The sequence below is a fragment of the Ictalurus furcatus genome, chromosome 8 (assembly GCF_023375685.1).
Source record: "Ictalurus furcatus strain D&B chromosome 8, Billie_1.0, whole genome shotgun sequence".
NCBI lineage: Eukaryota > Metazoa > Chordata > Actinopteri > Siluriformes > Ictaluridae > Ictalurus > Ictalurus furcatus.
The window spans coordinates 21,175,109-21,198,228 of NC_071262.1; the positions used below are offsets into that span (position 1 = coordinate 21,175,109).

Below are 23,120 nucleotides of genomic sequence, written 5' to 3' on the forward strand. Positions count from 1 at the left end.
TCAAATGTTTGTGTTTTCTCTTATCAAAAGGACAGAGAAGGCTGTCGGACGGCCGGATGGCGTTCTCAACTGCCCGCTACAAAACAGCTCAGGGCCATCGTAGAACATTCGATCCACGTTGACTCCTGGGACCCATACTCATGTGACACACACACATCTAAGACTGTTTCTGCATTTAAACATTTAAAAAACTGTTTCATGTTCCTCTCTCCAGCCCTGGGTCTACCAGACTACACGAAACTTTACCATCTGCCCACTAACACTCCGGGGGTGGCACAGGAACATGCTGGACTACCCGCACGTGTCTGCGTGCAGTGGCTGAGAGTGATGCTCTTTTGGTAATAGATGCAGAATGATTGGTTCTGACACCCTTTGGTGTTGCACAGGTGAAACGGGTATTAACCAACATTGAAACACAACACATGACGGCTCAGCGCAGAAGTGGTTATGAAACTATTCTCTGTGCTACCACAAATTTGACCATTAAATTTGTCTGCTAAATTGACACCATTCCTTTACCTGAAAATCATGATTGTTTAAAAGAAACTGTTTACCAGATGTGGTAACTGAAGCACATTTATTGCCATTTAATTCAGCTCAAATTCGTGTGTGCACGATATCTGAAGGGCAAAGAATCACTATTTTTACAGACTCACGCTATGCCTTCGATGTAAGATCTAATCTCTTCCTGTGCTAAACCAACAGCTCTCGCGATCTTCAAAACAAAGACAGCGTTTCACATCGGTCTCTATCAGGAGTGTTGTCTAATATGACCTCCAAATTTTGTATACATGACTTACGTCCTCAAATAAAGACACATCTCTCACGATGTTTGATATGACTACAAAACTACGCCACTCAGAGGCCTTTTGATACTTTTTGAATGTCTCTGCAGGTCAATTTTAACCATATACCAACCGTTTTGACCGCATAGAATGTTATTGGTCATTATATATTGTTTCTATGTGTGAGGGAAAATGCTAAAATTATTGTCAGGATTTTGCCGAAAGAGTACTGCCTGATCTGACATGCCGTTCTTACTGAAATTCGAATGACCCCATCTAAAACCACAGGCCTTTCACCCTTTGAGGTGTTAGTTATTCGGTCGACCTTTCCCCACGGCTTGGAAAATGTCTACTAACCTTTCTCAGTCCATAGGTGGTGTCGATATTCATCTAGACGACTATGTATGTAAATTGCTTGATGTGTTGTATATGTGCTAAATTAAAATGACCTTTGCCCCACAGTAAATCATACTTTTTAATTCCAGGTGAACAGGTGTTCTGACCTCAGAAGGACCGATATGAGACATGAAAGTTGGTTAAAAGCTGTTAACAAATGAGCTCTGTCCATTCTATTTTTCCTCCACCTATTTTCTATGACAGGTTGCCCATTCAAGAACGTACCTGTACCTTGACAAGGTCTGAGCATCGGTGAACGTGTCTACAAAGGAAGGAAGTCCTGTCCTGCTGGCTGACCCAACTCCACGCCTCCAGAGAGATTGACCAGAGCTGGGGACGGAGAGAGGAGACAGAAGTTCCTTGTCCCGTGACCCCCGACTTGGGTACCTAGGGGTGTTCCAGCCCAGGAGTGAAGGGTGGGTGGTGGGGGGTGGTGGTCACCACAACGGGGGGTGGTTGTCACCTTGAGCAGTGAGAGAATGGCTGAAGCAACTGACTACGAGGACATGAGATGTGAGGCAGGGGACACGTGAAGGTCCTGTACGAAGCTGTCAATGGGGGGTCTGCCCTCAAGAGACATTACCGCAGAACTCTCAATTCAATGGCAGGCCAGGATGAGAAGACGATGTGATGAGCCATGCCCTGGGTGTAAGTGCTAGCCTAACCTCTCCCCAAGGGTGGCCCAAGGGTACATAAAGTGCCTGGGCCGAAGACAACCAGCATACAGAGACTGTCAATTTGGGTTGTTATAAAATGTTTGTGATATGACATGTGATGTGCAACGAAGTGTGACGCAATCAGGCACAAGAAAAGTATAATAGTGCTGTCGAGCACATGGTGCTGGCAGGGTGGGAATTTTTCCTCCTTAGAGGTTTTTTCGCCCACCCCTGAGTGTGAGGTTTGGTTTTTGGGGAGAAGCAACACACTGCACAGTCCCGACAAATACAAAACTGAGGGCTGATAGGCCCAGTTGAGAAAGATAGGGACGTGTAGATCCAATAAAGTAGTTACTCGTAGCAGCCACTTATACTAACGACAGTAGTAGTAATAATCACTATTTAGGGGGTACACAGTTAATCAACGTGTAATCAAAGGAATCAGGGTTCAAAACAATATATACGTGTAGTTTGTGAGGCTTTATAGCCTCAGAGGGGGAAATGTTGTATATAAAATATACATGAAATAAACACGAGGGAGACCTAGTATGAGTAATATGTAATCTTATTGAGAATTCACTGGGCTGGTGGACTGTATGAACAGATGTTCACCTAAGACACACACACACACACACACACACACACACACACACACACAGAGGCCTGGTGTGTATGCAGAAAACAGAAATTAATCTGTTTCATATTCTGTTTCATATTCTGTTTCATGAAAAACTCTTATAGGGTAATGTACATGCAAGCACTACAAACAAAAAAAGAAATGTAGAACAAACATAAAATTTATTCATAATGTTGAGATGGTGTGTTTGAAAGTGTCCGTTCTTGACGAAAATCCAGTCACAGTGACACAGTCAAGGTCAGGTTATTGTTAAAGAGTGAAACAAAACAAAATATATTTTGGAGCCAAGCTGCACCTGCAAGATAAGGGTTAACATACGTAATGGTGTTCTGGGACAGCTAACTCTAAACATATTGGTGTCTGAGTCATCCTGACCCTAAGAAAACCGTATAAATAGAAGAGCTTCAGCTCTGGTTTTTGAGATCGCATTTTGGGACCTCTCAAACTGTGGGGATCTCGTGTGGTGGAACGGAACGAATAAACCTGGACCCTTGCTTCTTCTCACTCACGGCTGGTTTCTTATTTTTCTTGCTCCAATTGAATATGTGAGTATCTGTTTCTATGTTAAGTGTCTTCAGGTAATAGGCAAAATTTGAGCCAGCAGCAACCAGGTGAGGAGTACAAAGACAAGTGTGTCTTGCCTACAGTCAAGCATGGTGGTGGGAGTGTCATGGTCTGGGGCTGCATGAGTGCTGCTGGCACTGGGGAGCTACAGTTCATTGAGGGAACCATGAATGCCAACATGTACTATGACATACTGAAGCAGAGCATGATCCCCTCCCTTCGGAGACTGGGCCGCAGGGCAGCATTCCAGCATGATAACGACCCCAAACACACCTCCAAGACGACCAATGCCTTGCTAAAGAAGCTGAGGGTGAAGGTGATGGACTGGCCAAGCATGTCTCCAGACCTAAACCCTATTGAGCATCTGTGGGGCATCCTCAAACGGAAGGTGGAGGAGCACAAGGTCTCTAACATCCACCAGCTCCGTGATGTCGTCATGGAGGAGTGGAAGAGGACTCCAGTGAACTCCTCACTCCTCACTCACTACTTTACATTGTAGCAAAGTGTCATTTCTTCAGTGTTGTCACATGAAAAGATATAATCAAATATTTACAAAAATGTGAGGGGTGTACCCACTTTCGGAGATACTGTATGTATGCATGTGTAAGTGTTAACATCTTACAGAAAACTTTACCATATCATTGTTATAACATACTTATCATATATATAGATATATAAGATCCTTCAAATTTCGAGGTCTACACTGGTGGACTCTCCTCTTCAGTTCACCCCACAGGTTTTCTATGGGTTTCAAGTCAGGGGACTGGGATGGACATGGCAGGACCTTGATTTTGTGGTCAGTAAACCATTTTTGTGTTGATTTTGATGTTTTGGATCATTGTCCTGCTGGAAGATCCAACCACGGCCCATTTTAAGCTTTCTGGCAGAGGCAGTCAGGTTTTTATTTAATATTTGATATTTGATAGAGTCCATGATGTCATGTATCCTAACAAAATGTCCAGGATCTCTGGCAGAAAAACAGCCCCAAAACATTAAAGAGCCTCCACCATATTTAACCCTGGGCATGAGGTACTTTTCCATATGGCTACCTCTCTGTGTGTACCAAAACCACTTCTGGTGTTTATTGCCAAAAAGCTCTATTTAGGATTCATCTGACCATAGAACCCGATCCCATGGTTCCAGTAGTGTCTGGCAAACTGAAGACACTTGAGTTTGTTTTTGGATGAGAGTAGAGGCTTATTTCTTGAAACCCTTCCAAACAACTTGTGGTGATTTCAGATTGTAGTTTTGGAGACTTTCTGACAACAAGCTGCAACTAACTTCTGCAATTCTCCAGCTGTGATCCTTGGAGATTTTTTGGCCACTCGAACCATCCTCTTCACAGTGCATTGAGACAATATAGACACACGTCGAATTCCAGGTTGATTCATAGCATTTCCAGTTGACTGGAACTTCTTAATTATTGCCCTGATGGTGGAAATGGTCATTTTCAATGCTTGTGCTATATCCTTATAGACACTTCCCATTTTGTGAAGCTCAACAACCTTTTGTTGCACATCACAGCTATATTCCTTGGTCTTACCCATGGTTATGAATGGCTAAGGGAATTTGGTCCATGTGTTACCTCATATTTATAGCCGTGTGAAACAGGAAGTCATGGTTGAACAATTTCCTGTTCCTAGTCACCCAGGTGTACTGACAAATTTTAAATATCAATGGGAATATACTTCAAATATATTTATTTTTCTCAAATGAATGAATAGGGGAGCCAATAATTGTTGCACACCTATATTTAACAAATATATATATTTTTGGATAAACCTGTGTTCTGTTTGCAATTGTTTGATATCCATAAGAGCAGAGCATTTTTGTGAATTTCTTTAACAAAAGATCAAAAGGTTAATACAGTTAATACAAATGCAGTATTTATTTATTTATTTATTTTATTGAAGTAAATAACAAGTTATCCAACACCTATCACTAGTGTGAAAAACTAATTGCCCCCTTAAACTTAAAATCTGGTTGTGCCACCTTTAGCAGCAATAACTGTAACTGATAACTGGAGATCAATCTTTCACATACTTCTAGGACTAGGATTTACTCCTATGCTTTGGATCATTGTCTTGCTGCATAATCCATTAGCGCTTGAGTTTCAACTTCAACTCAAGTTTCAACTGAATACCAGACATTCTCCTTTAGGATTTTCTGGTAGAGAGCAGAATTCATATTTCTCTCAATTACTGCAAGCTGCCCAGGCCCTGAAGCAGCAAATCATCCCCACACCATCACACTTCCACCACCATGCTTGACCGTAGGTATGATGCTCTTTTTGTGAATTCTGTGTTTGATTTATGCTGGATGTAATGGGACCCTTGTCTGTGTTAGCAGTGATTTTAGCCTTGCCAGTCTTCTATGGATGCAATTTTTGCCCAGTGTCTTTCTGATAGTGGATTCATGAACAGAGACTTTTATTGATGTAAGAGAGGCCTATAGTTCCTTTGATGTGGTTCTTGGCTCTCTTGTGACTTCCTGGATGATCAGTTGCTGTACCCTTGGAGGAATTTTGGAAGGTCTGCCACTTCTGGGAAGGTTCACTACTTTCCATTTGGAGATAATGGCTCTCACTGTGGTCCTTTGGAGTCCCAGAGCCTTTGAAATAGCATTGTAACCCAGACTGATATATTTCAATAACCTTCTTCCTGATCATTTCTGGAATTTCTTTCAACTTTGGCATAGTGTGTTACTGGGTAAGACCTTTTAACCAACTTCATGCTGTTGAAAAAGTTCTATTTAAATGTTGATTTGATTGAACAGGGTTTGCAATAAGCAGGCCTGGTTGTGTCTAGTCCAGCTAAACCCCATTATGAATGCAGTTTCATAGATTTGTTAGGCCCAGTTGTTATTGGATAATTTTTTTGCTTCAATAAATAACATTATCGTTTAAAAACTGCATTTTGTGTTTATTCAGGTTGCCTTTGTTTTATCTTAGATCTTCTTTTAATTTCTGAAACAATTTAGTATGAGGTATACACAAACAGAAGAATTCAGAATGGGGCAAAAAAAAAACTTTTTCACAGCACAAGCACAATAACAAGTTGTTACTATAGAAACTATAAATGAGATGTGACTGAAATAACATACACTATGTTGATTATGAGCACTCGGGCAAGGTTAGAACACATGTCAGGAAGTGAAATACTACAAATAAGAGGATCCCGATAGAGTCAAGGGCAGGTCAAGGGCAGTTATTAGAGAATATTGATATGCCTAGTAATATCATAACATCTAATAACACTTTTATATCTTAAACGTTTTAAATGGAGTGAGTAGAAAGACTTAATAGAAGGAAAAACTATAAAAAGCATCAATATTTTCGGATTAAAACATACTTAAATATGGTAACAATATTCTTATTCTTTGTTACTTCCCTCCTCTAGCTGTATTTAGTGTCAATGTCCCTGCATGCTGGTTATCGGATGTTATCAGATGACCCTGAGAACACAGGCAGCTTCAGTGGTGTAGCCAGCAAAAGAGAGCAAAGAACAGCTTTTTCCAGTTTGTAGCTGACTGTTTTCACTTCACAATCAAGCATCGAATTACAATCACTCTACTCCAACGACTCCACTGTGAGTGCTGCATTGTCTCAAAGTGGCAGGAAGGTGATCTAAAGAATCATTATAATTATGTATTAAAATCGTCCTCCACTGGGTGGAAAACTAACACGATTATGATGTTGATGATGTTACTCAGCACAGCTGTCCGAGAGTTTATATTTCTATCGCGTGGGCTTGGAGTGGCCTCTACTGGCCACATCAGCACTTATTTTTCCAGCAGTTGCACCCAAATCTGCACAACTGCACAGGGAAAACAACATACTGTAGAAATGCAGTGAGGGGTTATATTATTACAATTCAATTTTGACAAAAATTTACAAGCTTTGTATTACAGTGTGTTATGCTTCAGTTGTAGGTTTGGACACTGCAAAAAACAAGATTTTTACAAGTGAAATATACTGAATATTGTCAAATTTATCTAGTATTTCCTATTACAAGATTATTTCTATTACTATTTCTAGACATTCTTACTCATTTCAAGCTTCTCTCTCGCTGTCTGTCTGTCTGTCTGTCGCTCTCTCTCTCTCTCTCTATCAGTGATCCTAACCCCTTCTGCTCTCCAGACCTGCCTGATCTATCCTGATGCCCTGCTTCTGGTTGGAGTTCTCATCACTTGGAAATCACTCGCTGCTGCTGAGGACGGCCCCACACTGACAGCCTAAAGATGAATGAGATTACTGAGGATGGTACCACTTAAAAACCATGAAGATGGCTTTAGACTGCAATTGATACAAAAACTTTTGGTACGATGGCTTATGACTACAGTTGCCACTAACAGTTTTGCACCCAAGTCTCCATCAGTGAACAGTTGATAAGTTCAACAAAATAGACTTCATGTTAAAACTATAATGAATTTTCTGGTTATACAATTGCTTTTTTTGACCATGTAGTACACAGTTATAGAAGGGAATTATTAATAATCGTACTATCCGGTGTCACCCAGATGAGGATGGGTTCCCTTTTGAGTCTGGGAAATACTTGCTAAATCTGACTATATGCAAAATATTTTCACTTGCTAAGATACCGTGGATGGCCTTAATGTTCCTTTAAAATTAGTACACTTAAACATATCAACATATCAACTGATTGAAACAGATGTGACAGGAGGTCATACTCAAGCACTTATTACGTATGTAAGGAATGAATGACGTGGCTTATGGTTCTTATAGGAAACTAATCAAAAGCAGAATGACAGAGTTACTGTTACCACCCCCAAAGTTTTACAGTGATTATATTTTTACTGAATGAAAAACAAAACATCATAATGTTTCTCCAACATTTAATGTTGTGGAATGTCCATGAAAAGACTGAAGACTTCTTTTTTAGGAAAACTTACTGTCACATTAAGTGTTGACACTGGAGACTCCTTCCAGAAATGTTATAAATAAACTTCTCCCTACAGAAAACTTCACCATATCAATGATTTTGATGCGCTTTTCTTTGGCAAACACAGACACAGTATATTCAAAACATTTATAGGCGAGATTAGCAAATCAGCCACAAATAAACAAGGATGCAAAAAACTGAAGCACTAACCTAGTGGTTAAGTAATCAGAATATAGTCAATATAGTCTTAAATTTATTGCCATCTTTGTTGGAAATGCGAAAAAGTGCTCTTAGGACAAAATGGATAAAATAATAAAAATGTATTTCAGCTAGCAAGATGTTCAGTCATGTTTCAGTGATATTTCTTCATCTGTGAAGGAGCTAAAAGTTGCCCAGTAGTATGTATTAAGAGTGTTATAGTGTATTGGGTCAAATAAAGGTGACAGCAGCACATTAATGCTATTTCACTACCACAGGTCCTTCATTCCAACAGCTGTCAGACTCTTTAATACAAAAACAACTTAATGTAGCACTGTTTTGCAACATCAGCCAACACCTTCATAATATTCTGCACTATGTATATTTATTCATTTATTACTCTCTGTTGCTCACCCTCTACTATGACCTTTGCAATATTCCATTTGTTATTTATCTGTATATGAACGAGGTGTTACTCATCTGTATATATTCTTATTCATCTGTACATAAAATGGTGTTCATAGTGTAAATTTTACTATTATTATTACTCTTATTCTTATTTTTCTATTCCTATTATATATCAATTCTTTTCTATTTAATGTGTATTTTCTTATCTGTTGTGTGTAATTGAGCTGCTGTAACGAGGGAATTTAGTTTATCTCATCTTATCTTATCTTCTTACATTTATTGGCCGACAGGTGGCGCTATATTATTACATTAAATGCTGATACTAACGCTCCCTTTGCATGCTATTGCAAATTTTTTGTCTGAATTATTTGTCTATCCTTTTATTAAGCTAAAGGGCTGAGTTAGCTCCTTGCATGATTTTGTGATGTCTGATGATTAACTTTTTTGGTAAACAATGCTTAGTGATTATTCTGATACTGATTAATTAAAGATACTTATTAATCAAATAACATTAATTGATTGAAAGCGTGGTTATTAATACGAATTGATCAATGCTGAGTGTGCTGTGTATCTTAAATAACTAACTATAATAATAATAATAATAATAATAATATGATGTTGTTGTTGTATTTCCGGAAGCAGCGAAGCACCAAACCCTCACGCGCAAAACTAAAGTCCAAACGGCTCGTGCATTTCCCTTTAAATAGGGTTGCGCCATCTGACTGCGTAGGTGATGTAAACAACCCTAAAGAACTGTTGATTATCCATTGTTTAAGAGTTCCCACCCAACTGTGATTACGTTATCATTTCACATCACTAGTAGTCGTGTCAGAACGATTCTTTAATATAAATGCTATTAATTTCATTCGCGTATCATTTGTTTTGGTTGGCGTCCTCCCCCGTGCGTGAGCGAAGAATGGTACGCCCAGCCCCATCTGTTCTCCTTGTTGTGAAATCGTGATTGAAACAGATTGTAGTATGTCCACTGGGTCGCGATGGCAACGGAGCAAGTTTTGCTGTTCAGTTAAAAAAAAAGTCATATGGCAAAAGGAAAGAAGAAGAGACGACAGGAGAGGAAGTTCGATACTTGCGTCAACGAACGACACCTCATGTGAGAAATTCTGAATTCGAATCTCTTTTACGGAGCGAAAAAATGTCCCTAGGATGTACAGCTTCTGTGGAGGAGATCCAGTCTTGGTGGGAAGTCCCCGCCATAGCGCACTTCTGCTCGCTCTTCAGGACGGCGTTCAACTTACCAGACTTTGAAATTGAGGTAATGCGACATGAAAAGTAGTAAATATACATGTGTATATATCTTCATTATAACGCCCGGTTGGTTTCTTTAAAGAGTCTGGAAACAACCACAACTGTCGTAACTATTGTCTCACGCGCACCTAACCCTCTAACCCTAGCTTTGTGTTATGTCTCTAAACTTGACTCTTAAATTGGGATTAGAAGTATAATTTATATACTAAAAAAGTTATACGGAGTCCAAATCAGATCAGAAAGTTCGCTCACTCGTTGTGTTGGTTTTTCATTTTATTTATCGACAAACAAACAAACAAAACTAGCTAGCTTAACGAACATTCAAAACACCGATGACGTCATTCGTGTTTGGATAACTCCATGTTGTGTTTGATGATGTTTTAAAGTCTTGTTAAGTTGTTATTGTTATTAAAAGACATAACGGGAGAGTGGGGAGTGTTTGCAGTTTGTGAACTTTTTTGTTGTTGTTCTGGTGACCTTGTTTATCTGATATCACATTCTTTTTATTTATCCATCAGATAAAGTGCCTGAGTTTACATTAACTTTATTCTTGCATCATCATCATTATAATAATAATAATAATAATAATAGTGATAAAGCCATGTTTATAAAGTGTTTGGACGTATTCTTGATTGACAGTACACATACAAGTTGTTTTAAAAAAAGTCATACACCTTTTATGATTCAACTTTTTTTGTGCTCCCAAGACTGTCTAGTCCCCTCTCTTTTTTTGTGTATTAGGTTTAAAGCCAAGTTCAGGATGAGTTTATTGTTAGTCATCAGCCAGGCTTCATTGTTCCTGAGTCATTTACAGCAGACTGGGGCTTTCAGTCTAACACTGACTCGTTTAATTAAAGGTCTAAAGGTGCTGCTTTTTAAACATTCCCTGAAATATATATAACATATATAAAAACTAGTACGTGACACAAGTTTATTGGTAGTCTGCATGCCCAAAAAACCTGGAAATGTAAAAGAGCGACTTGGACGCATCACTCGGACCCCCCCCCCTTCTTTTTTCTTCTTTTTTCTTCTTTTTTCTTCTTTTTTTCACCCCCCAGAGGTGTGAAACGCACTTGGCATCGCTTTGTTGTTAAAGAGAGAGCATTGGCGCTTTACACATCACACGCTGAGTCCCCAGGAAAGCTGTAACAAGAACAGAAAGCGGATTATTTAAGCCATCCTGGGTTGTAGTTTGTAGTGTTTGGTAATTGGATCATCTTCCCTGTCTGTTTCTTGCACGTTTGGGTCTGATGAAGACGTCGGTGCTTGTCCTCTGCTACTGATCACAAAGCAGTCTGCTGGCAATCTGTAATGGGATTTCATTTGTTGGATCTAAACAGATCAGAGAGAAGCACACCTCCTCACAGCTCTGGATTCCCTGGTTTGGTCCTGACCCATTAACCTGGGTTACAGTCTGTGTGTAGTTTTCTGGGTTTCCTCGACAGTCCCCACATACATTCTGGTATGTGGATTGGTGACTCTAAATTTGGCGCTTAGGTGTGAATGAGTGTGTGTATGGTGTCCTACGATGGACTGGAGTCCCATTCAGGCTGTATTCTCACCTCCTACCTAGTGTTTCCGGGATATGATCCAGATCCTCCCCGACTATAAGCGGGGTTAATGCTACTTTCAAGTCCACGTGGTCCCCCAGGGTAGGGGGTTCGATTCCCGTCCCTGCCCTGTGGGCAGAGTTTGCCTTGGTAGTTTCCTCCATGTACTCCAGTTTCCTCCCCCAGTCCAAAGACATGCACTGTAGGCTGATTGGCATTTCCAAATTCTCAGTAGTGTGTGAATAGGTGTGTGATTGTACCCTGCGATGGGGTGGCACCCTGTCCAAGGTGTTCCCCACCTCCTTCCCAAGTCCTTTGGGATAGGCTCCAGGCTCCCCAGGACTCTGTGTAGGATAAATGGTGCAGAAAATAAATGAATGAATGAATGGATGTTTTTTTGTATCATCAACAACAAGAAGTTCATTTTGTCTTAGTGAAAGAAGATAATGGCTTAATTATCACTTAAATCTCACCGTCCGCTGTATACGTCACGTTCATATCGACAGCTGCCGTGATGTTTTGTTACTGACATGCCTTGCCCCCCAGAAAAATACAAGTTCACACGCTATTGTATCCCAAGTAATTATGACATCGTGGTGGCATTCAGGCTATGTTTGCCTTATAAGTATGACATTTCTGACAGGACTTGAAGGCAGCAGAGTTGCTTACTAAAGGTGAATGGATTAAAAAAAGTCAGAGTTGCCAAGTCAGCATGAAAAGAGTAGCCCAGTGGTTAAACACGGTCAACTCAATATTATATACTGCTTTTAAAGTCCATTTTAAAAAGTACCAGTGTGCACAACACATGGGTAAAGAAGCTGGATTCAAAATGCACCGTTTCAGTAAATTGCTCTTCGATCCCAGTGCTAAAATGGTTTAAATTCAGTACCTGTATTATCAAACATGAAGAATAGCGATGAGAATGAGTAGGCCAGAGGAATGAGAAGATTGGGAATGTTTCCATGGCAAACTATGTGATTATTTTGGTATCTGAAAGTAGCTATGGTTTTGAGGTAAGTGTCTGTAAATATAGGAACTGTCAAGGTGTTTTCACACGGAGTCCAAATACTCGAGTGGGCACTCACACAAGGTCGACTGGGAGGGAAGAATAAGATTAAAGGGACAATTTTTTAAAGAGACAATTAAAAAGGGCTTTCTACGTGAAAGGAAGAGTTTTGAAATGATTGTGGTCTTTTATGGGAAGCGAATGAAGATAATGAAGTGATACATTGCTGAATTTTGTGGTTTATGCAGAGACGTAAAACCTTATGTTTGTGTGGCAATATGAAATTGACATTTTCTACTATATATAGTTATAAAAACTGCAAGCTTTCCTTAACATTCACTTTTGCATGCACCTTAACCACAGGTCATATTTACTTTCTGGTCACCCTTAAACTTGAAATTGGAGCATATCATAAATCTTAAAAATGGTTAAGAAAATGTGAAGATTTCATTGTGGCTGTGGCGCAGGAGCATCATGGACATTTCGACAGACAGTATCTAATTAACTGAAGTGTCACTATGACATGACAACAACTTGATCAAACCCATCAAGAGATAAAGCATTCACGTACACAGCATGATCTTTTGGGCCTACACTGAAGATTAAGGATGTAAGCTGTGTTGGTGAAATCTATTTATGGTTTCTTAAAGTTGGTGTGTCAAATATGTCATTGGCAGAAAAAACTAACTAAAAACCTCCAGTTAACTAAAACAAAAACACCAGTTAACTTAAAAAAAAAAAAAAAAAAACCTCCGGTTAATGGGGAGGGGGAGTTAGTGGGGGTTTAATAAAAAAAACTGTCCAGTTAACTACAGAAAGAAGCTCCGGTTAACTATAAAAACTATAACCTCTGGTTAACTACCACCAACCAAAAAAAAAAAAGACCCCCGGTTAACTACCACCAACCAAAAAAAAAAAGACCCCCGGTTAACTACCACCAACCAAAAAAAAAGACCCCACGGTTAACTACCACCAACCAAAAAAAAAAAGACCCCCGGTTAACTACCACCAACCAAAAAAAAAAGACCCCCGGTTAACTACCACCAACCAAAAAAAAAAAGACCCCCGGTTAACTACCACCAACCAAAAAAAAAGACCCCACGGTTAACTACCACCAACCAAAAAAAAAAGACCCCCGGTTAACTACCACCAACCAAAAAAAAAGACCCCCGGTTAACTACCACCAACCAAAAAAAAGACCCCCGGTTAACTACTAACAACCCCCCCAAAAAAAAGACCTCCAGTTAACTACCATCAGCCCAAAAAAAAGATCTTCGGTTAACTATCACCAACTTGATGCTAATGTGTTTTAACGTAAGGGGTTCTCAGGTTCTTGTTAAAAGGCTCTCTGTAATGGGGGAAGCTCATTGTTTTGTCATGCATTTTTGTAAATTTTTTCATCTATTACATATTTACTTCCTTCTAGGAAGTCTAGTGCTTATAAAGCAGAGTGTTTAACAGTTGATCTAGAAATACTAAAGATATCTTGTGTGATATTCTTGGAAAATGCATATGTGGAACATAAGTTTGTAAATCGCCATCACGCACCGACCCCCTACCTACAGCCTTCAGCTCTCCTTCCTGCAGTCTATCAGCTTAGCTCCTGTTATGAGGAGTCAATTCTGAGCGCCTCGATTAGGACGTCAAGTTCAGGTCATTTATCGTCATTAAGGGTCTTTTCATGTCACTGTTCAAAACAGTAATCCCGCCATTGAATTAGGAGGTGCTTATAATTCTTGTTAACGAGGGTTGGAGCGTGCTTTATAGATAGTCCAGGTTATAGTTTAGAAAAATCAAAAGTCTCAGAGGCAGCGGAAAACCCTTCTTGATCTTGTGCCATAATTACAGGTTTTTCTTGAATGTAAATCCAGTTTAAGGTACTAGTTGTACTAGTTTAAAAGAAGTATAAACCAGCTTAAGGGAAGTTGTGTTACGCTTGTTGCATATTTCTTCCAATATGCAACACAAGGCCGACTTTATGAAAGGGATCTGTGCGGAACGAGAAATTTACCACTACAGTCTGAATTTATAATTCATAAACCTGTAATTTATGCCCTTGTTTGAATTTTGCGAGTGAAGTTTTGTAGTTGGATGACCTCTAATTGATCTCGTATTCTTTGGCTTTCAGGGCTCTTGTGCAAGGTTTCAGATTCAATTTTATAATCATGATGTGTGGAAACTGCAAAATTAATTTTTTTTCAATTCCACAGTCCATTTCAAATTAAGTCCTTTGAATTCTGTCATCAGTGAGTAAAAAAACAAAGCACTACACTACATCAAACCTGAGCTCATTTGCGTTTCCAGTCCACAGACGTAGTGTTTTGAGCATTTGAACCTACACCAAACTGCAAAACTTTACTTACAAATAGAAATAAAGGCATGAACTACAAATTTGTACATTTTCCTCACGTCGATTTGATGCCACGTTTCTTTGCTTTGCTTGTTGCATGTGTTCACTTTTTATTTTCGAGTACTCAATGCCGCTGCATAGCCGTGTCCTAGCTTTAGTGATTCTCTTAGTCCGGTTTTGGTTTTACTCTTGAAACATATCTGGAGTCTCTGTTATAAGGCAGACTGAGCAGGACTTTGCTTTCAGCACATTCTGATAAACAGAGACTAACCGCTCTAACGGACACGAAGCAGGATCCAGATATGAGCCGTGTGTCTTTATTCAGTGTCCTTAACCAGCTAGATGCTTGGATTGGGTTCTACTGGACTTGTTGCTTTGGATAAAAGGCGTGTGCAGAATGAAGAAATGTAAATGGGCAATTCGATGCAAATGGCAGCATTACCATGGGGGAAACTACCGTTTAATTTAAATTAAAAGGATTCAAGGTCACCTGAACACACACAGGTTTAGGGGCATGCTGTTATAGGAAAATAATCAAAGATGGGATATTGTGCTGTGGCCTGATGTGCAGTAGAGTTACCCTTACAACCCAAATTTTTATTATTAACTTATTTATTTTAATATTCAAAGTGTTTTATTCCACTTATACCACAGCAATTTGGCAACAATTACAAATTTTCATTTAATTGAAGGCTGTTGTGTTGTACTCTTTATCCATTTAGTGTTACATTTAATGTTTTGGAAGGCTTACTTTATATAATGAACATCATTCTGTTCAGTCACTTTTTTAGGGCGAGACTGTAACATTCTGCCCGTGGACTACAGATGAAGAATAGCCTTTGGCTAGCTCTGGTGTATTTACAGTAATGTTTATTAATGTGCATTGTCCCTGTTAAATAAACCAATAAATAAATAAATAAAAATCACCAGCCAAATAAACTCAGCTTGTCATGTTACAGAACCCGGAAAGTCCTTTAACCTGAAAGCGTTCCCGTGTCGGAAAACGTTACTGCTACAAAGCACGGACACTGGAGACTCCTTCCACCAATGCTAAATATTGCATGCCAATAATGCCAAAAATGCTTGTGTTTGCGGCACTTTTTCCACAGAAAACTACTTGAATTGGCGATTTTGAAATTGCGTTTGAGACCTTTTAGCTGTACTCATGTTCAATTGAAGAAGCCTTTCACTGAATGCGCGTTGTAATGACATCACACGATGCGTCTTGGCCCAAATCTACAGAAACTCTGCAGCAATTCTGAAAAATTGCAAGATCCTGCTAATATTGCGGCATTTGCTTGATTGTTGCTTGATCCTGATGGCAAAATCAAGCAAGTCCTAGTATGTTAAAAAGAAAAAAAGGATGATGATGAAATGTTAAAAATAGGAAGTTGGCGTGATGAGATACTGTAATGTCCAATTTGCAGTTTCTTGTTAATTGAGTTTTGATGTGGCCTTTGACTCTGCTGGTTAACAAGATATTTTCAGAAGAGCGTGTAAATTGCTCACCTTGTTCAATATTTGACAGTGATTGACAGTAGCGTGATTTAAGCTCTTAATGCACATTATTAGGCACATTGCTACTGTTTTGAGCAAGAATGGCTTATAATGGAGAGTGTTTCAACGAACATCACACTGAAACGTCACTTAAATCTCTTCATGTCGGAGATAAATAAGCCATAAAATTTACCATTCTAGCATGCTAGCTTAGTAAACAGATTATTGCTTTATTCTCGTCTGTGTTCTGAAGGGACGGACTTTAAAAAAAAAAGTGTCAGAAAATAGCACGCAAATCCAAGTGTAAGAGGATTCTGTGTGTGTTAAATGGGAGGAAGCTTACCTGGAAGGGGATTAACTGATGACATGCTGATAGTACTAACTTCCAGAGACCAGGCGTTAGGAAGCCATTTTTTGACCCATCTGAGGGTCTACCTAAAATTTTGGCTATGATTGAGCTATAGTTGATGAAAGCCCTAGGGTGAATTGCAGGATGTCTGAAGTACAGTCGACATGTCTGCTGTCTGCAGTGGCAAATAAAATTATCATGTTATTTTTGGCCATTCAACTGTTGTCATTTCAACTTTTAACAAAAGATTTTTTACATTAGCCAGCTAAAAAGAACATTTTCTTTATATTTGGATAATTTATAAATGTAGTAGTGTAGTGAATCTCTCTAGTGCAGAATCATCTTTAAAAAAAAACAGATTCCGCCTTTTTCCAGTAATGAGCTCAAGATTGTTACATTTTAAGTTCTCAAGTGTTTTATTCCTGTTTATATTACAGAAATCTTTCCTGCGTTTACCATTTTCATACTCTTTACCTGATAGTTAGATTTAATGTTGTGGAATGTCCATGAAAACAAAATGTTCTTATCACTTATGTTATAGTAGCTATAAACAGACATCAATGAAAGAAAAATTCTTGCTTGTCAAGTTAGTGAGAAACCACAGAATGCAACATCCTTTCTCCTGAAGCTTTTCTCATGTCTGACACTAGACCCTTCTTGCATAAATGTTAAATAAAAGTCTCTCACAGAACATTTCACCATATCAACATTTACACATTTTGGAAGGCTTGTGTTATTAGGCAGTCCCTCTAGGATTTCGCGATTTTTGCCATGGCAGAAATTAATGCAAAATCGCCGCAATATTCTGAGGGGCTTGCAATTTTTTCAAAATGACTACAGACGTCAAGACGCGTCATGTGATGTCATCACAACGCACATTCACCCATAGCCCTCTTCGATTCATGTGAATCCAAGATGAGTACAGGTCTCATTTACCAACAAACATCCCTGTGAAAAATTCTCTAAGGAATATATATCGGTAAACTCGCAGAGTCTGTTATAAGTTTTTAAATTCAGATTATATCTTTAATCCAGTTCAAGTTTTTCTGATTGGATTATTATTGCGCATCTGAATGGAAGCGTGAAGCTTAGCCTCACGCCATTCTTGGTTTGTTTACAAACCCTCTGTTGATGCATCCTGCTCTGCAGAGGAAGAGTGTAAGACTTGCTCGGCAGAACGGACACGAGGATGATCGATACTTGCGCCTTCAGTGTCTTTGTGCACTGGAACTGCGCTCGCTGTATTTTATAAACGCAGTGATCCAGTTTGCTGGTGGCTGGTGCCGGTCAGCTCGTTCTCTCCAGCAGTTTGGTTCCGGTGGCCCAACAATAGAGGGGTTTTTTTTTTTTTTTGCTTGACTGTTTTTTTTCTTACTCGGCAGACTCATAAAATGGCTCCTGTCACATTGTTCCCTGGTTACACTTCACTGTCACTCTCCGCATCCCTGCTTGGAAGAGACAGTAGCTCGGCAGGAAGAGGCCCCGATCACCCAGGCTATCTCCTTGCTCTTTGTCTGAGCTGAGCACGCTTGATTTCCCAGCACTGTATCTGTGAAACGAGCCCTAAAATTTGCCCCTATGACAGGGAGTCTTGGCTGTGAGGAGGGGAGATTCAAACTCCGAGAGGGGAAAAACAAAACTTCCCTGAAAAGACCTTGAATGCTCCAGGATACCGTCGCGTACACACCCCCTTGCCAGGAAGTTGAGCCTGTCTGCTTGGCATGATTTTGGTTTTGTTGCCTGACTATTTCGATATGTCTTAATCAGGGGTGGTGGTATACATGAGCTAGCAGGGCTAAACCCCTCCCCTTTCCTCCTGCCTTTCAAGGCTCTACATCAATATTTTCAACTTTTGTGGAACCAAGCGCACGAGCGTCACTATTGGTCTTGGAAAAAAACAAAACAGAATGGTATGAAGAGGTGAGAAGCGAGGCTGGGGCTGACTTCTTTCCAGCCCAGATTGTAGATTCATGTAGTCTGTCAGTGACAGTGCTGTATAGATTGACACGCCCCTCTGTATCGATCACCATGCCATTTCGGGTAGCGATGTCATCTTTGATGTTTTCCCAATTAAACTCATTTTCCAAACCTTCTTTATTCCATCGTGATCCACCACGTCAATTAGTTAGACACTCACGCACGCCTCTGAAACTCTTGCAGACAAGATTGGTTACGTGATTCCCTTGGGAAGCTCTCCGGCGTTTCGGTTGTTAAGCTGTAGCTCATTTACGCTCATCATTAACGACTTGCATACCTGGATCTGTGGATAATTGTGGTGGCCTAAAGAGCCTTTAATTATCGCTCGTCCTTTAGCGATCACACAAGTTATTGAGAGAGTGCTAATTAAAACCATTGGGTCATTCTGTGTCAAATCACAGGGGCATAGCACCACCTGTCACGGAGCTCAGAGCCTGTGCACAACAGCATCAAAACGCTCGCATTTGGTTTTAACGTTATCGCGTAGACGGAAACACAGGATTTCTGAACAAGAAATTTTAAATTGAAAATTGAACCATATGGGACATTTCTTCCTTTAGCGTGTGAATATTTGAGCTGGACAAATCCTAGTGAAGATGAATGAGGGGGAAAGGTGAAGAACAACAAGTCACAGAAAAGATGGGGGAGAGATTTAGACCTGTTAACCTATAAAACCATGGACAGATGTGCTGTTATGCTGTTATAGGAAAATAATCAATGGCGGGGAAGTGTGGTGCGACTTACCACAACAAATTACTCCTGGAAGTGGAATATTTTCCTATGTCATAATGAGTTTTTATTTATTTATTATTCCTTCTTATATTTCAGCAGTTTGCCAAAAAGGATGCAAATTCATTGTAGATTCACATCAGCTTAACTAGCTACGTACACTCCACGTATGCTTAGATAAAGTATCCACTTTCATATCTATCTATCTTCTTACTTGTTAAAGGGAACCCCGACTATGAAGACTTGTAGGCCTTAACACAATAATTGCCCTCTCTTACTAAAATACGTTGTTAGAAACACAGGAAATATTTTTTTCGTAGCAGGACGAGATAACTGTACTAGCTACCTCCTTCACTTACAAGCTTTGTTTTTCTTCATAGAATGAGTGAGGGTGTATAAAACGACAGACAGGAAGCTGGACCAGAAGTCGGTTTTCCAGAAGAGTTTTCCCAACCACATCATTTTGTATGTTTGTTTGTTTGTTTGTTTGTTTTATCCTGAGGTTATGGCTTATACCATTATTTTTGTATTGGGTTCTATATTTTCTTAACATCATAATGCACCTGCGATGAGCATGAGATTTTCTGCTCTCGTTTTTGAGCATCTTTGCCACCTTGATTTCAGAAGAGAGCCTCTCGTCAGACCTTACCAGTGTAAGATGTGTTCACCCTCTTGTGCCGGGCCAGACTCTTTCTACCCTGCCTTTGATTCTTTGAGTCTCATTTTTTTTGGTCACGTTCTTCTCCACTTGCCTTCCTGAGAGCACCCCTTATTGCCCTATGCTCTTGAGAACAGAGTGTGTCGGGAGTGTGGGTGGGTGGGTGTGTGTGTGTGTGGGTTGGTGGGTGGGTGTGCTTTCTGCGTGTGCTGAATAGGCCCTCATTCACGATGCTCCTCACACACTGCTGCTGCTCCAGCTCTCTCCCTGTTGGCATCACCATGACTAAGTCACAGATGGTGGCTCTTTCTTTCTTTGCCTTTTTCCCCCTGGAGGGTGGAGGTGCTCCTGCCTGGGTGCTGCAGTTCATCTGGGCTTCCTTTTCTTCCAGCCTCTCTACAGCCTGATTGTAATAGGAGATTTAGTCTGTAGTCTGGCAGAACAACAGTTGAGGGCATGCTTGTGTGTGTGTGTGTGTGTGTGTGTGTGTGTGTGTGTGTGTGTGTGTGAAGCAGGTGGATCGAGCTGAAAGTAAATGATCTGTGTCTGCAGTTTCTTTCTTGCGAGTTTTGCTTACTGTATATTTTCATTAGCGTTTGAGCCACTCGATGCCACAAGGTTTTCAGTTTATTTATGAAGATTTGTGGTGTAGTAAATAAACCAAACCTATGGCTCAGCTTACATCACTCTTTCACTGGAAGTATGTGAAGATCTGATATACCATCTGTTTCCGTGATTACACCAAGGTTGTCGCTTTCTGTGAAATATACACGAAATATCAAACTGAATTTTAGGTTGTAGTGTCGTGTTTCCATGATGATGACACAATTTTAATTTATGGGTATTAATTATAGTTTTATATAACCACCCCCCCACCCCACCCAACAATCATAAACAAGCATAAAGACAAAGAACAGAATGCTGAGAAGGTTTTTCTAAAACATTCTCCTTATCATTTGAGTTTGAATCCTGTCGATGCCCACGTTGAATCCTGAATCCCACGTAGTTGCACTCTATGGAAGAAATGGATGACGTTTTCTCTGTCTCCCCTGACAATCAGAGCAACTCGTCAGTTTCTCAGCACTAATGTATGTGGAAGAATGTGAACAGTGCTTTCTTCTCGGTGTGTTGTGCCGCCCTGTGACGCAGCAGTTTGAAAAGACGTCCTGGAGGAAGCGAGACACCCTCCCTCCCTCCCGTGTAGGTTTCTGTTGTTGTGTGACGTGAGACTCCTTCCAAAAATGTTCAATAGACGTTTCCTCACAGGGAATTGGACCATATCAACAACTGCACAATTTATATGTAGCGCCCACCATACTAGTCCCCGGTGCTACTATAGAAATGACAACGTAACTTTAGAATGAGAGCGTCAACGTAGACCCACGTCCGAAACTACTGTCCGAGTCGCAGTTTTATGAAACAACTCGGCACCTTCTGGCAAATCAGATTGAAGAGAGGAAGCGGGGAAAAGAGGTTTGCATTTTAAAGAATACCACATAGCCCTGGCATCACAAGACACCTCTCGAATAAAATCGAGCCTGGAGTTTCTTTGATCACAACAAATGATCTTTGTTCTGCTTCTACCACAGTGATTACAACCTTGTAATTTATTAACGGATGACATATCGGACATTAACAGTTTATAGATTTAGTTTGTTATTATCTGTTACTCTATTCAGTGTTGTGGAACGTCTGAGATACAAGTTAGTTCCAGTTCTCACTTACACTATAGCAACAATTAATAGTCATTCCCTGACCTGCATCTGCCTCTCTCTCTCTCTGGGTTTGGAGCATCTGCAATACAAGTCGTACCTGTGTGGGAGCTATTACTATAGAAACGATAACGTATTTGAACGAGCGCATTTAATATAAACCTGTTGTTCACGTTACAGCCGGAGTTACAGTCCGAGCCGTGCCGTTATACAAATACCTTCTGACCAATCAGATTTGGAGAATTCATCCGTCTTGTCGTATAGATGTCTGCGTAAGTCCCGATCCCTCTTGCTTTGGGTACGGTCACACCCCGAGTCATTAAATGAGCCTCATGTAAAAAACAGATCTTTTTCAGTGTAAAGAAAGTCCACAGGCTTAATCTGCTCTTGGGATCAATAATACCTTTAGTCTCGGGGTCTTCCTAACAGCCGTGCTGAGTTACATTGTAATAATCCACTCCCCTCCCCCAGGCATGATTGACAGGTGAGCGCGGCAGTACATGCATCAGATGGCTTCACACGGGGAGTTTGTCGTGTGTGTGTGTGTGTGTCGGGGGGTGGGGCACACACTCCTTAGGGTTTGTTTCAGCCGCCTCTATTGTTTCCTCTCCCTATGGCTCCCTGTCTCTGTCTCCAGAAAACACACAACACTCTCTCCGGGAGTTTGCTGAGCTCAGAGTGAAACTGGAGATGGAGTGATGGTTTAGTTTACTCTTATAAGTTTTGTGCTAATCTGCAGTTTGGGGTTTTGGTAACTGTGATGCAGGAACATACTGGTTTTGAGATGGATGAGAAAATTCATGTCTCATCACAGGTTGCACCTTGGGCTTCCCTTAGACAGCTGAATGTGATAAAGGGGGTGGTGTTTGTGTGTTGGGTAAGGTGGTGGGGGTAAGCTGCAAATGTGTTACCCCACAAACCCTTAAGAGTTTAGCTCTTGGGTATTGGGAAGCCCAGGCTCAGTGCTATACGTGACACAAACATACACATGGGGAGACGTGAGGGAGCCTGAGCCCATGGAGGAGGAGGGATGTGTGTGTATGTGTGTGTTTGAGCCTGTTGTATTGATGTACTCGATGTCTATGTGCTTTGAGAAGCTGATTGAGTAAGTCTGGAACAAAAGCCCAGCGAGACACACTCATTTGCTCTCAGGAACAGTTGTTTGGGGAGACACAGGATCACAGGGATCACTGACGACACATTAGGCCAAAAAAAATCTATAATTATTTATTTTTTATTATACTTTATACTATTTACTTTTAAACAGCTTGTAGGAGAGCAGCTACTCGTGAGAATGGCTTACACTCTACCACATAGAGTTTGTTGGTAGAAACATATCCTAGCTAACTCTTACTGATAATGTTAAAAAAAAAAACACCTTGTTCCAAGGATTTTAAGGTTTGTTTGTTTATCCTTAATAAACAGTGATAGTCTCGAAGGCCAAACCACTTTTTGCTGTTTGAAGCCTCCACCATAAATTT

The 23,120-nt window shown here is 40.3% G+C and overlaps 1 protein-coding gene across 1 annotated transcript in view; it reads left to right on the plus strand.

Annotated features, from left to right (window-relative positions):
• The first annotated feature begins 8,764 nt into the window (after window positions 1-8,764).
• Window positions 8,765-23,120, plus strand: part of LOC128611697 (chromatin remodeling regulator CECR2) — a 42,245-nt gene continuing 27,889 nt past the window's right edge. The window contains exon 1 of the mRNA XM_053631422.1: window positions 8,765-9,818. Within this exon, the coding sequence (XP_053487397.1) occupies window positions 9,699-9,818 (120 nt within the window). The 5' untranslated portion in view covers window positions 8,765-9,698. The remainder of the gene's footprint in view (window positions 9,819-23,120) is intronic.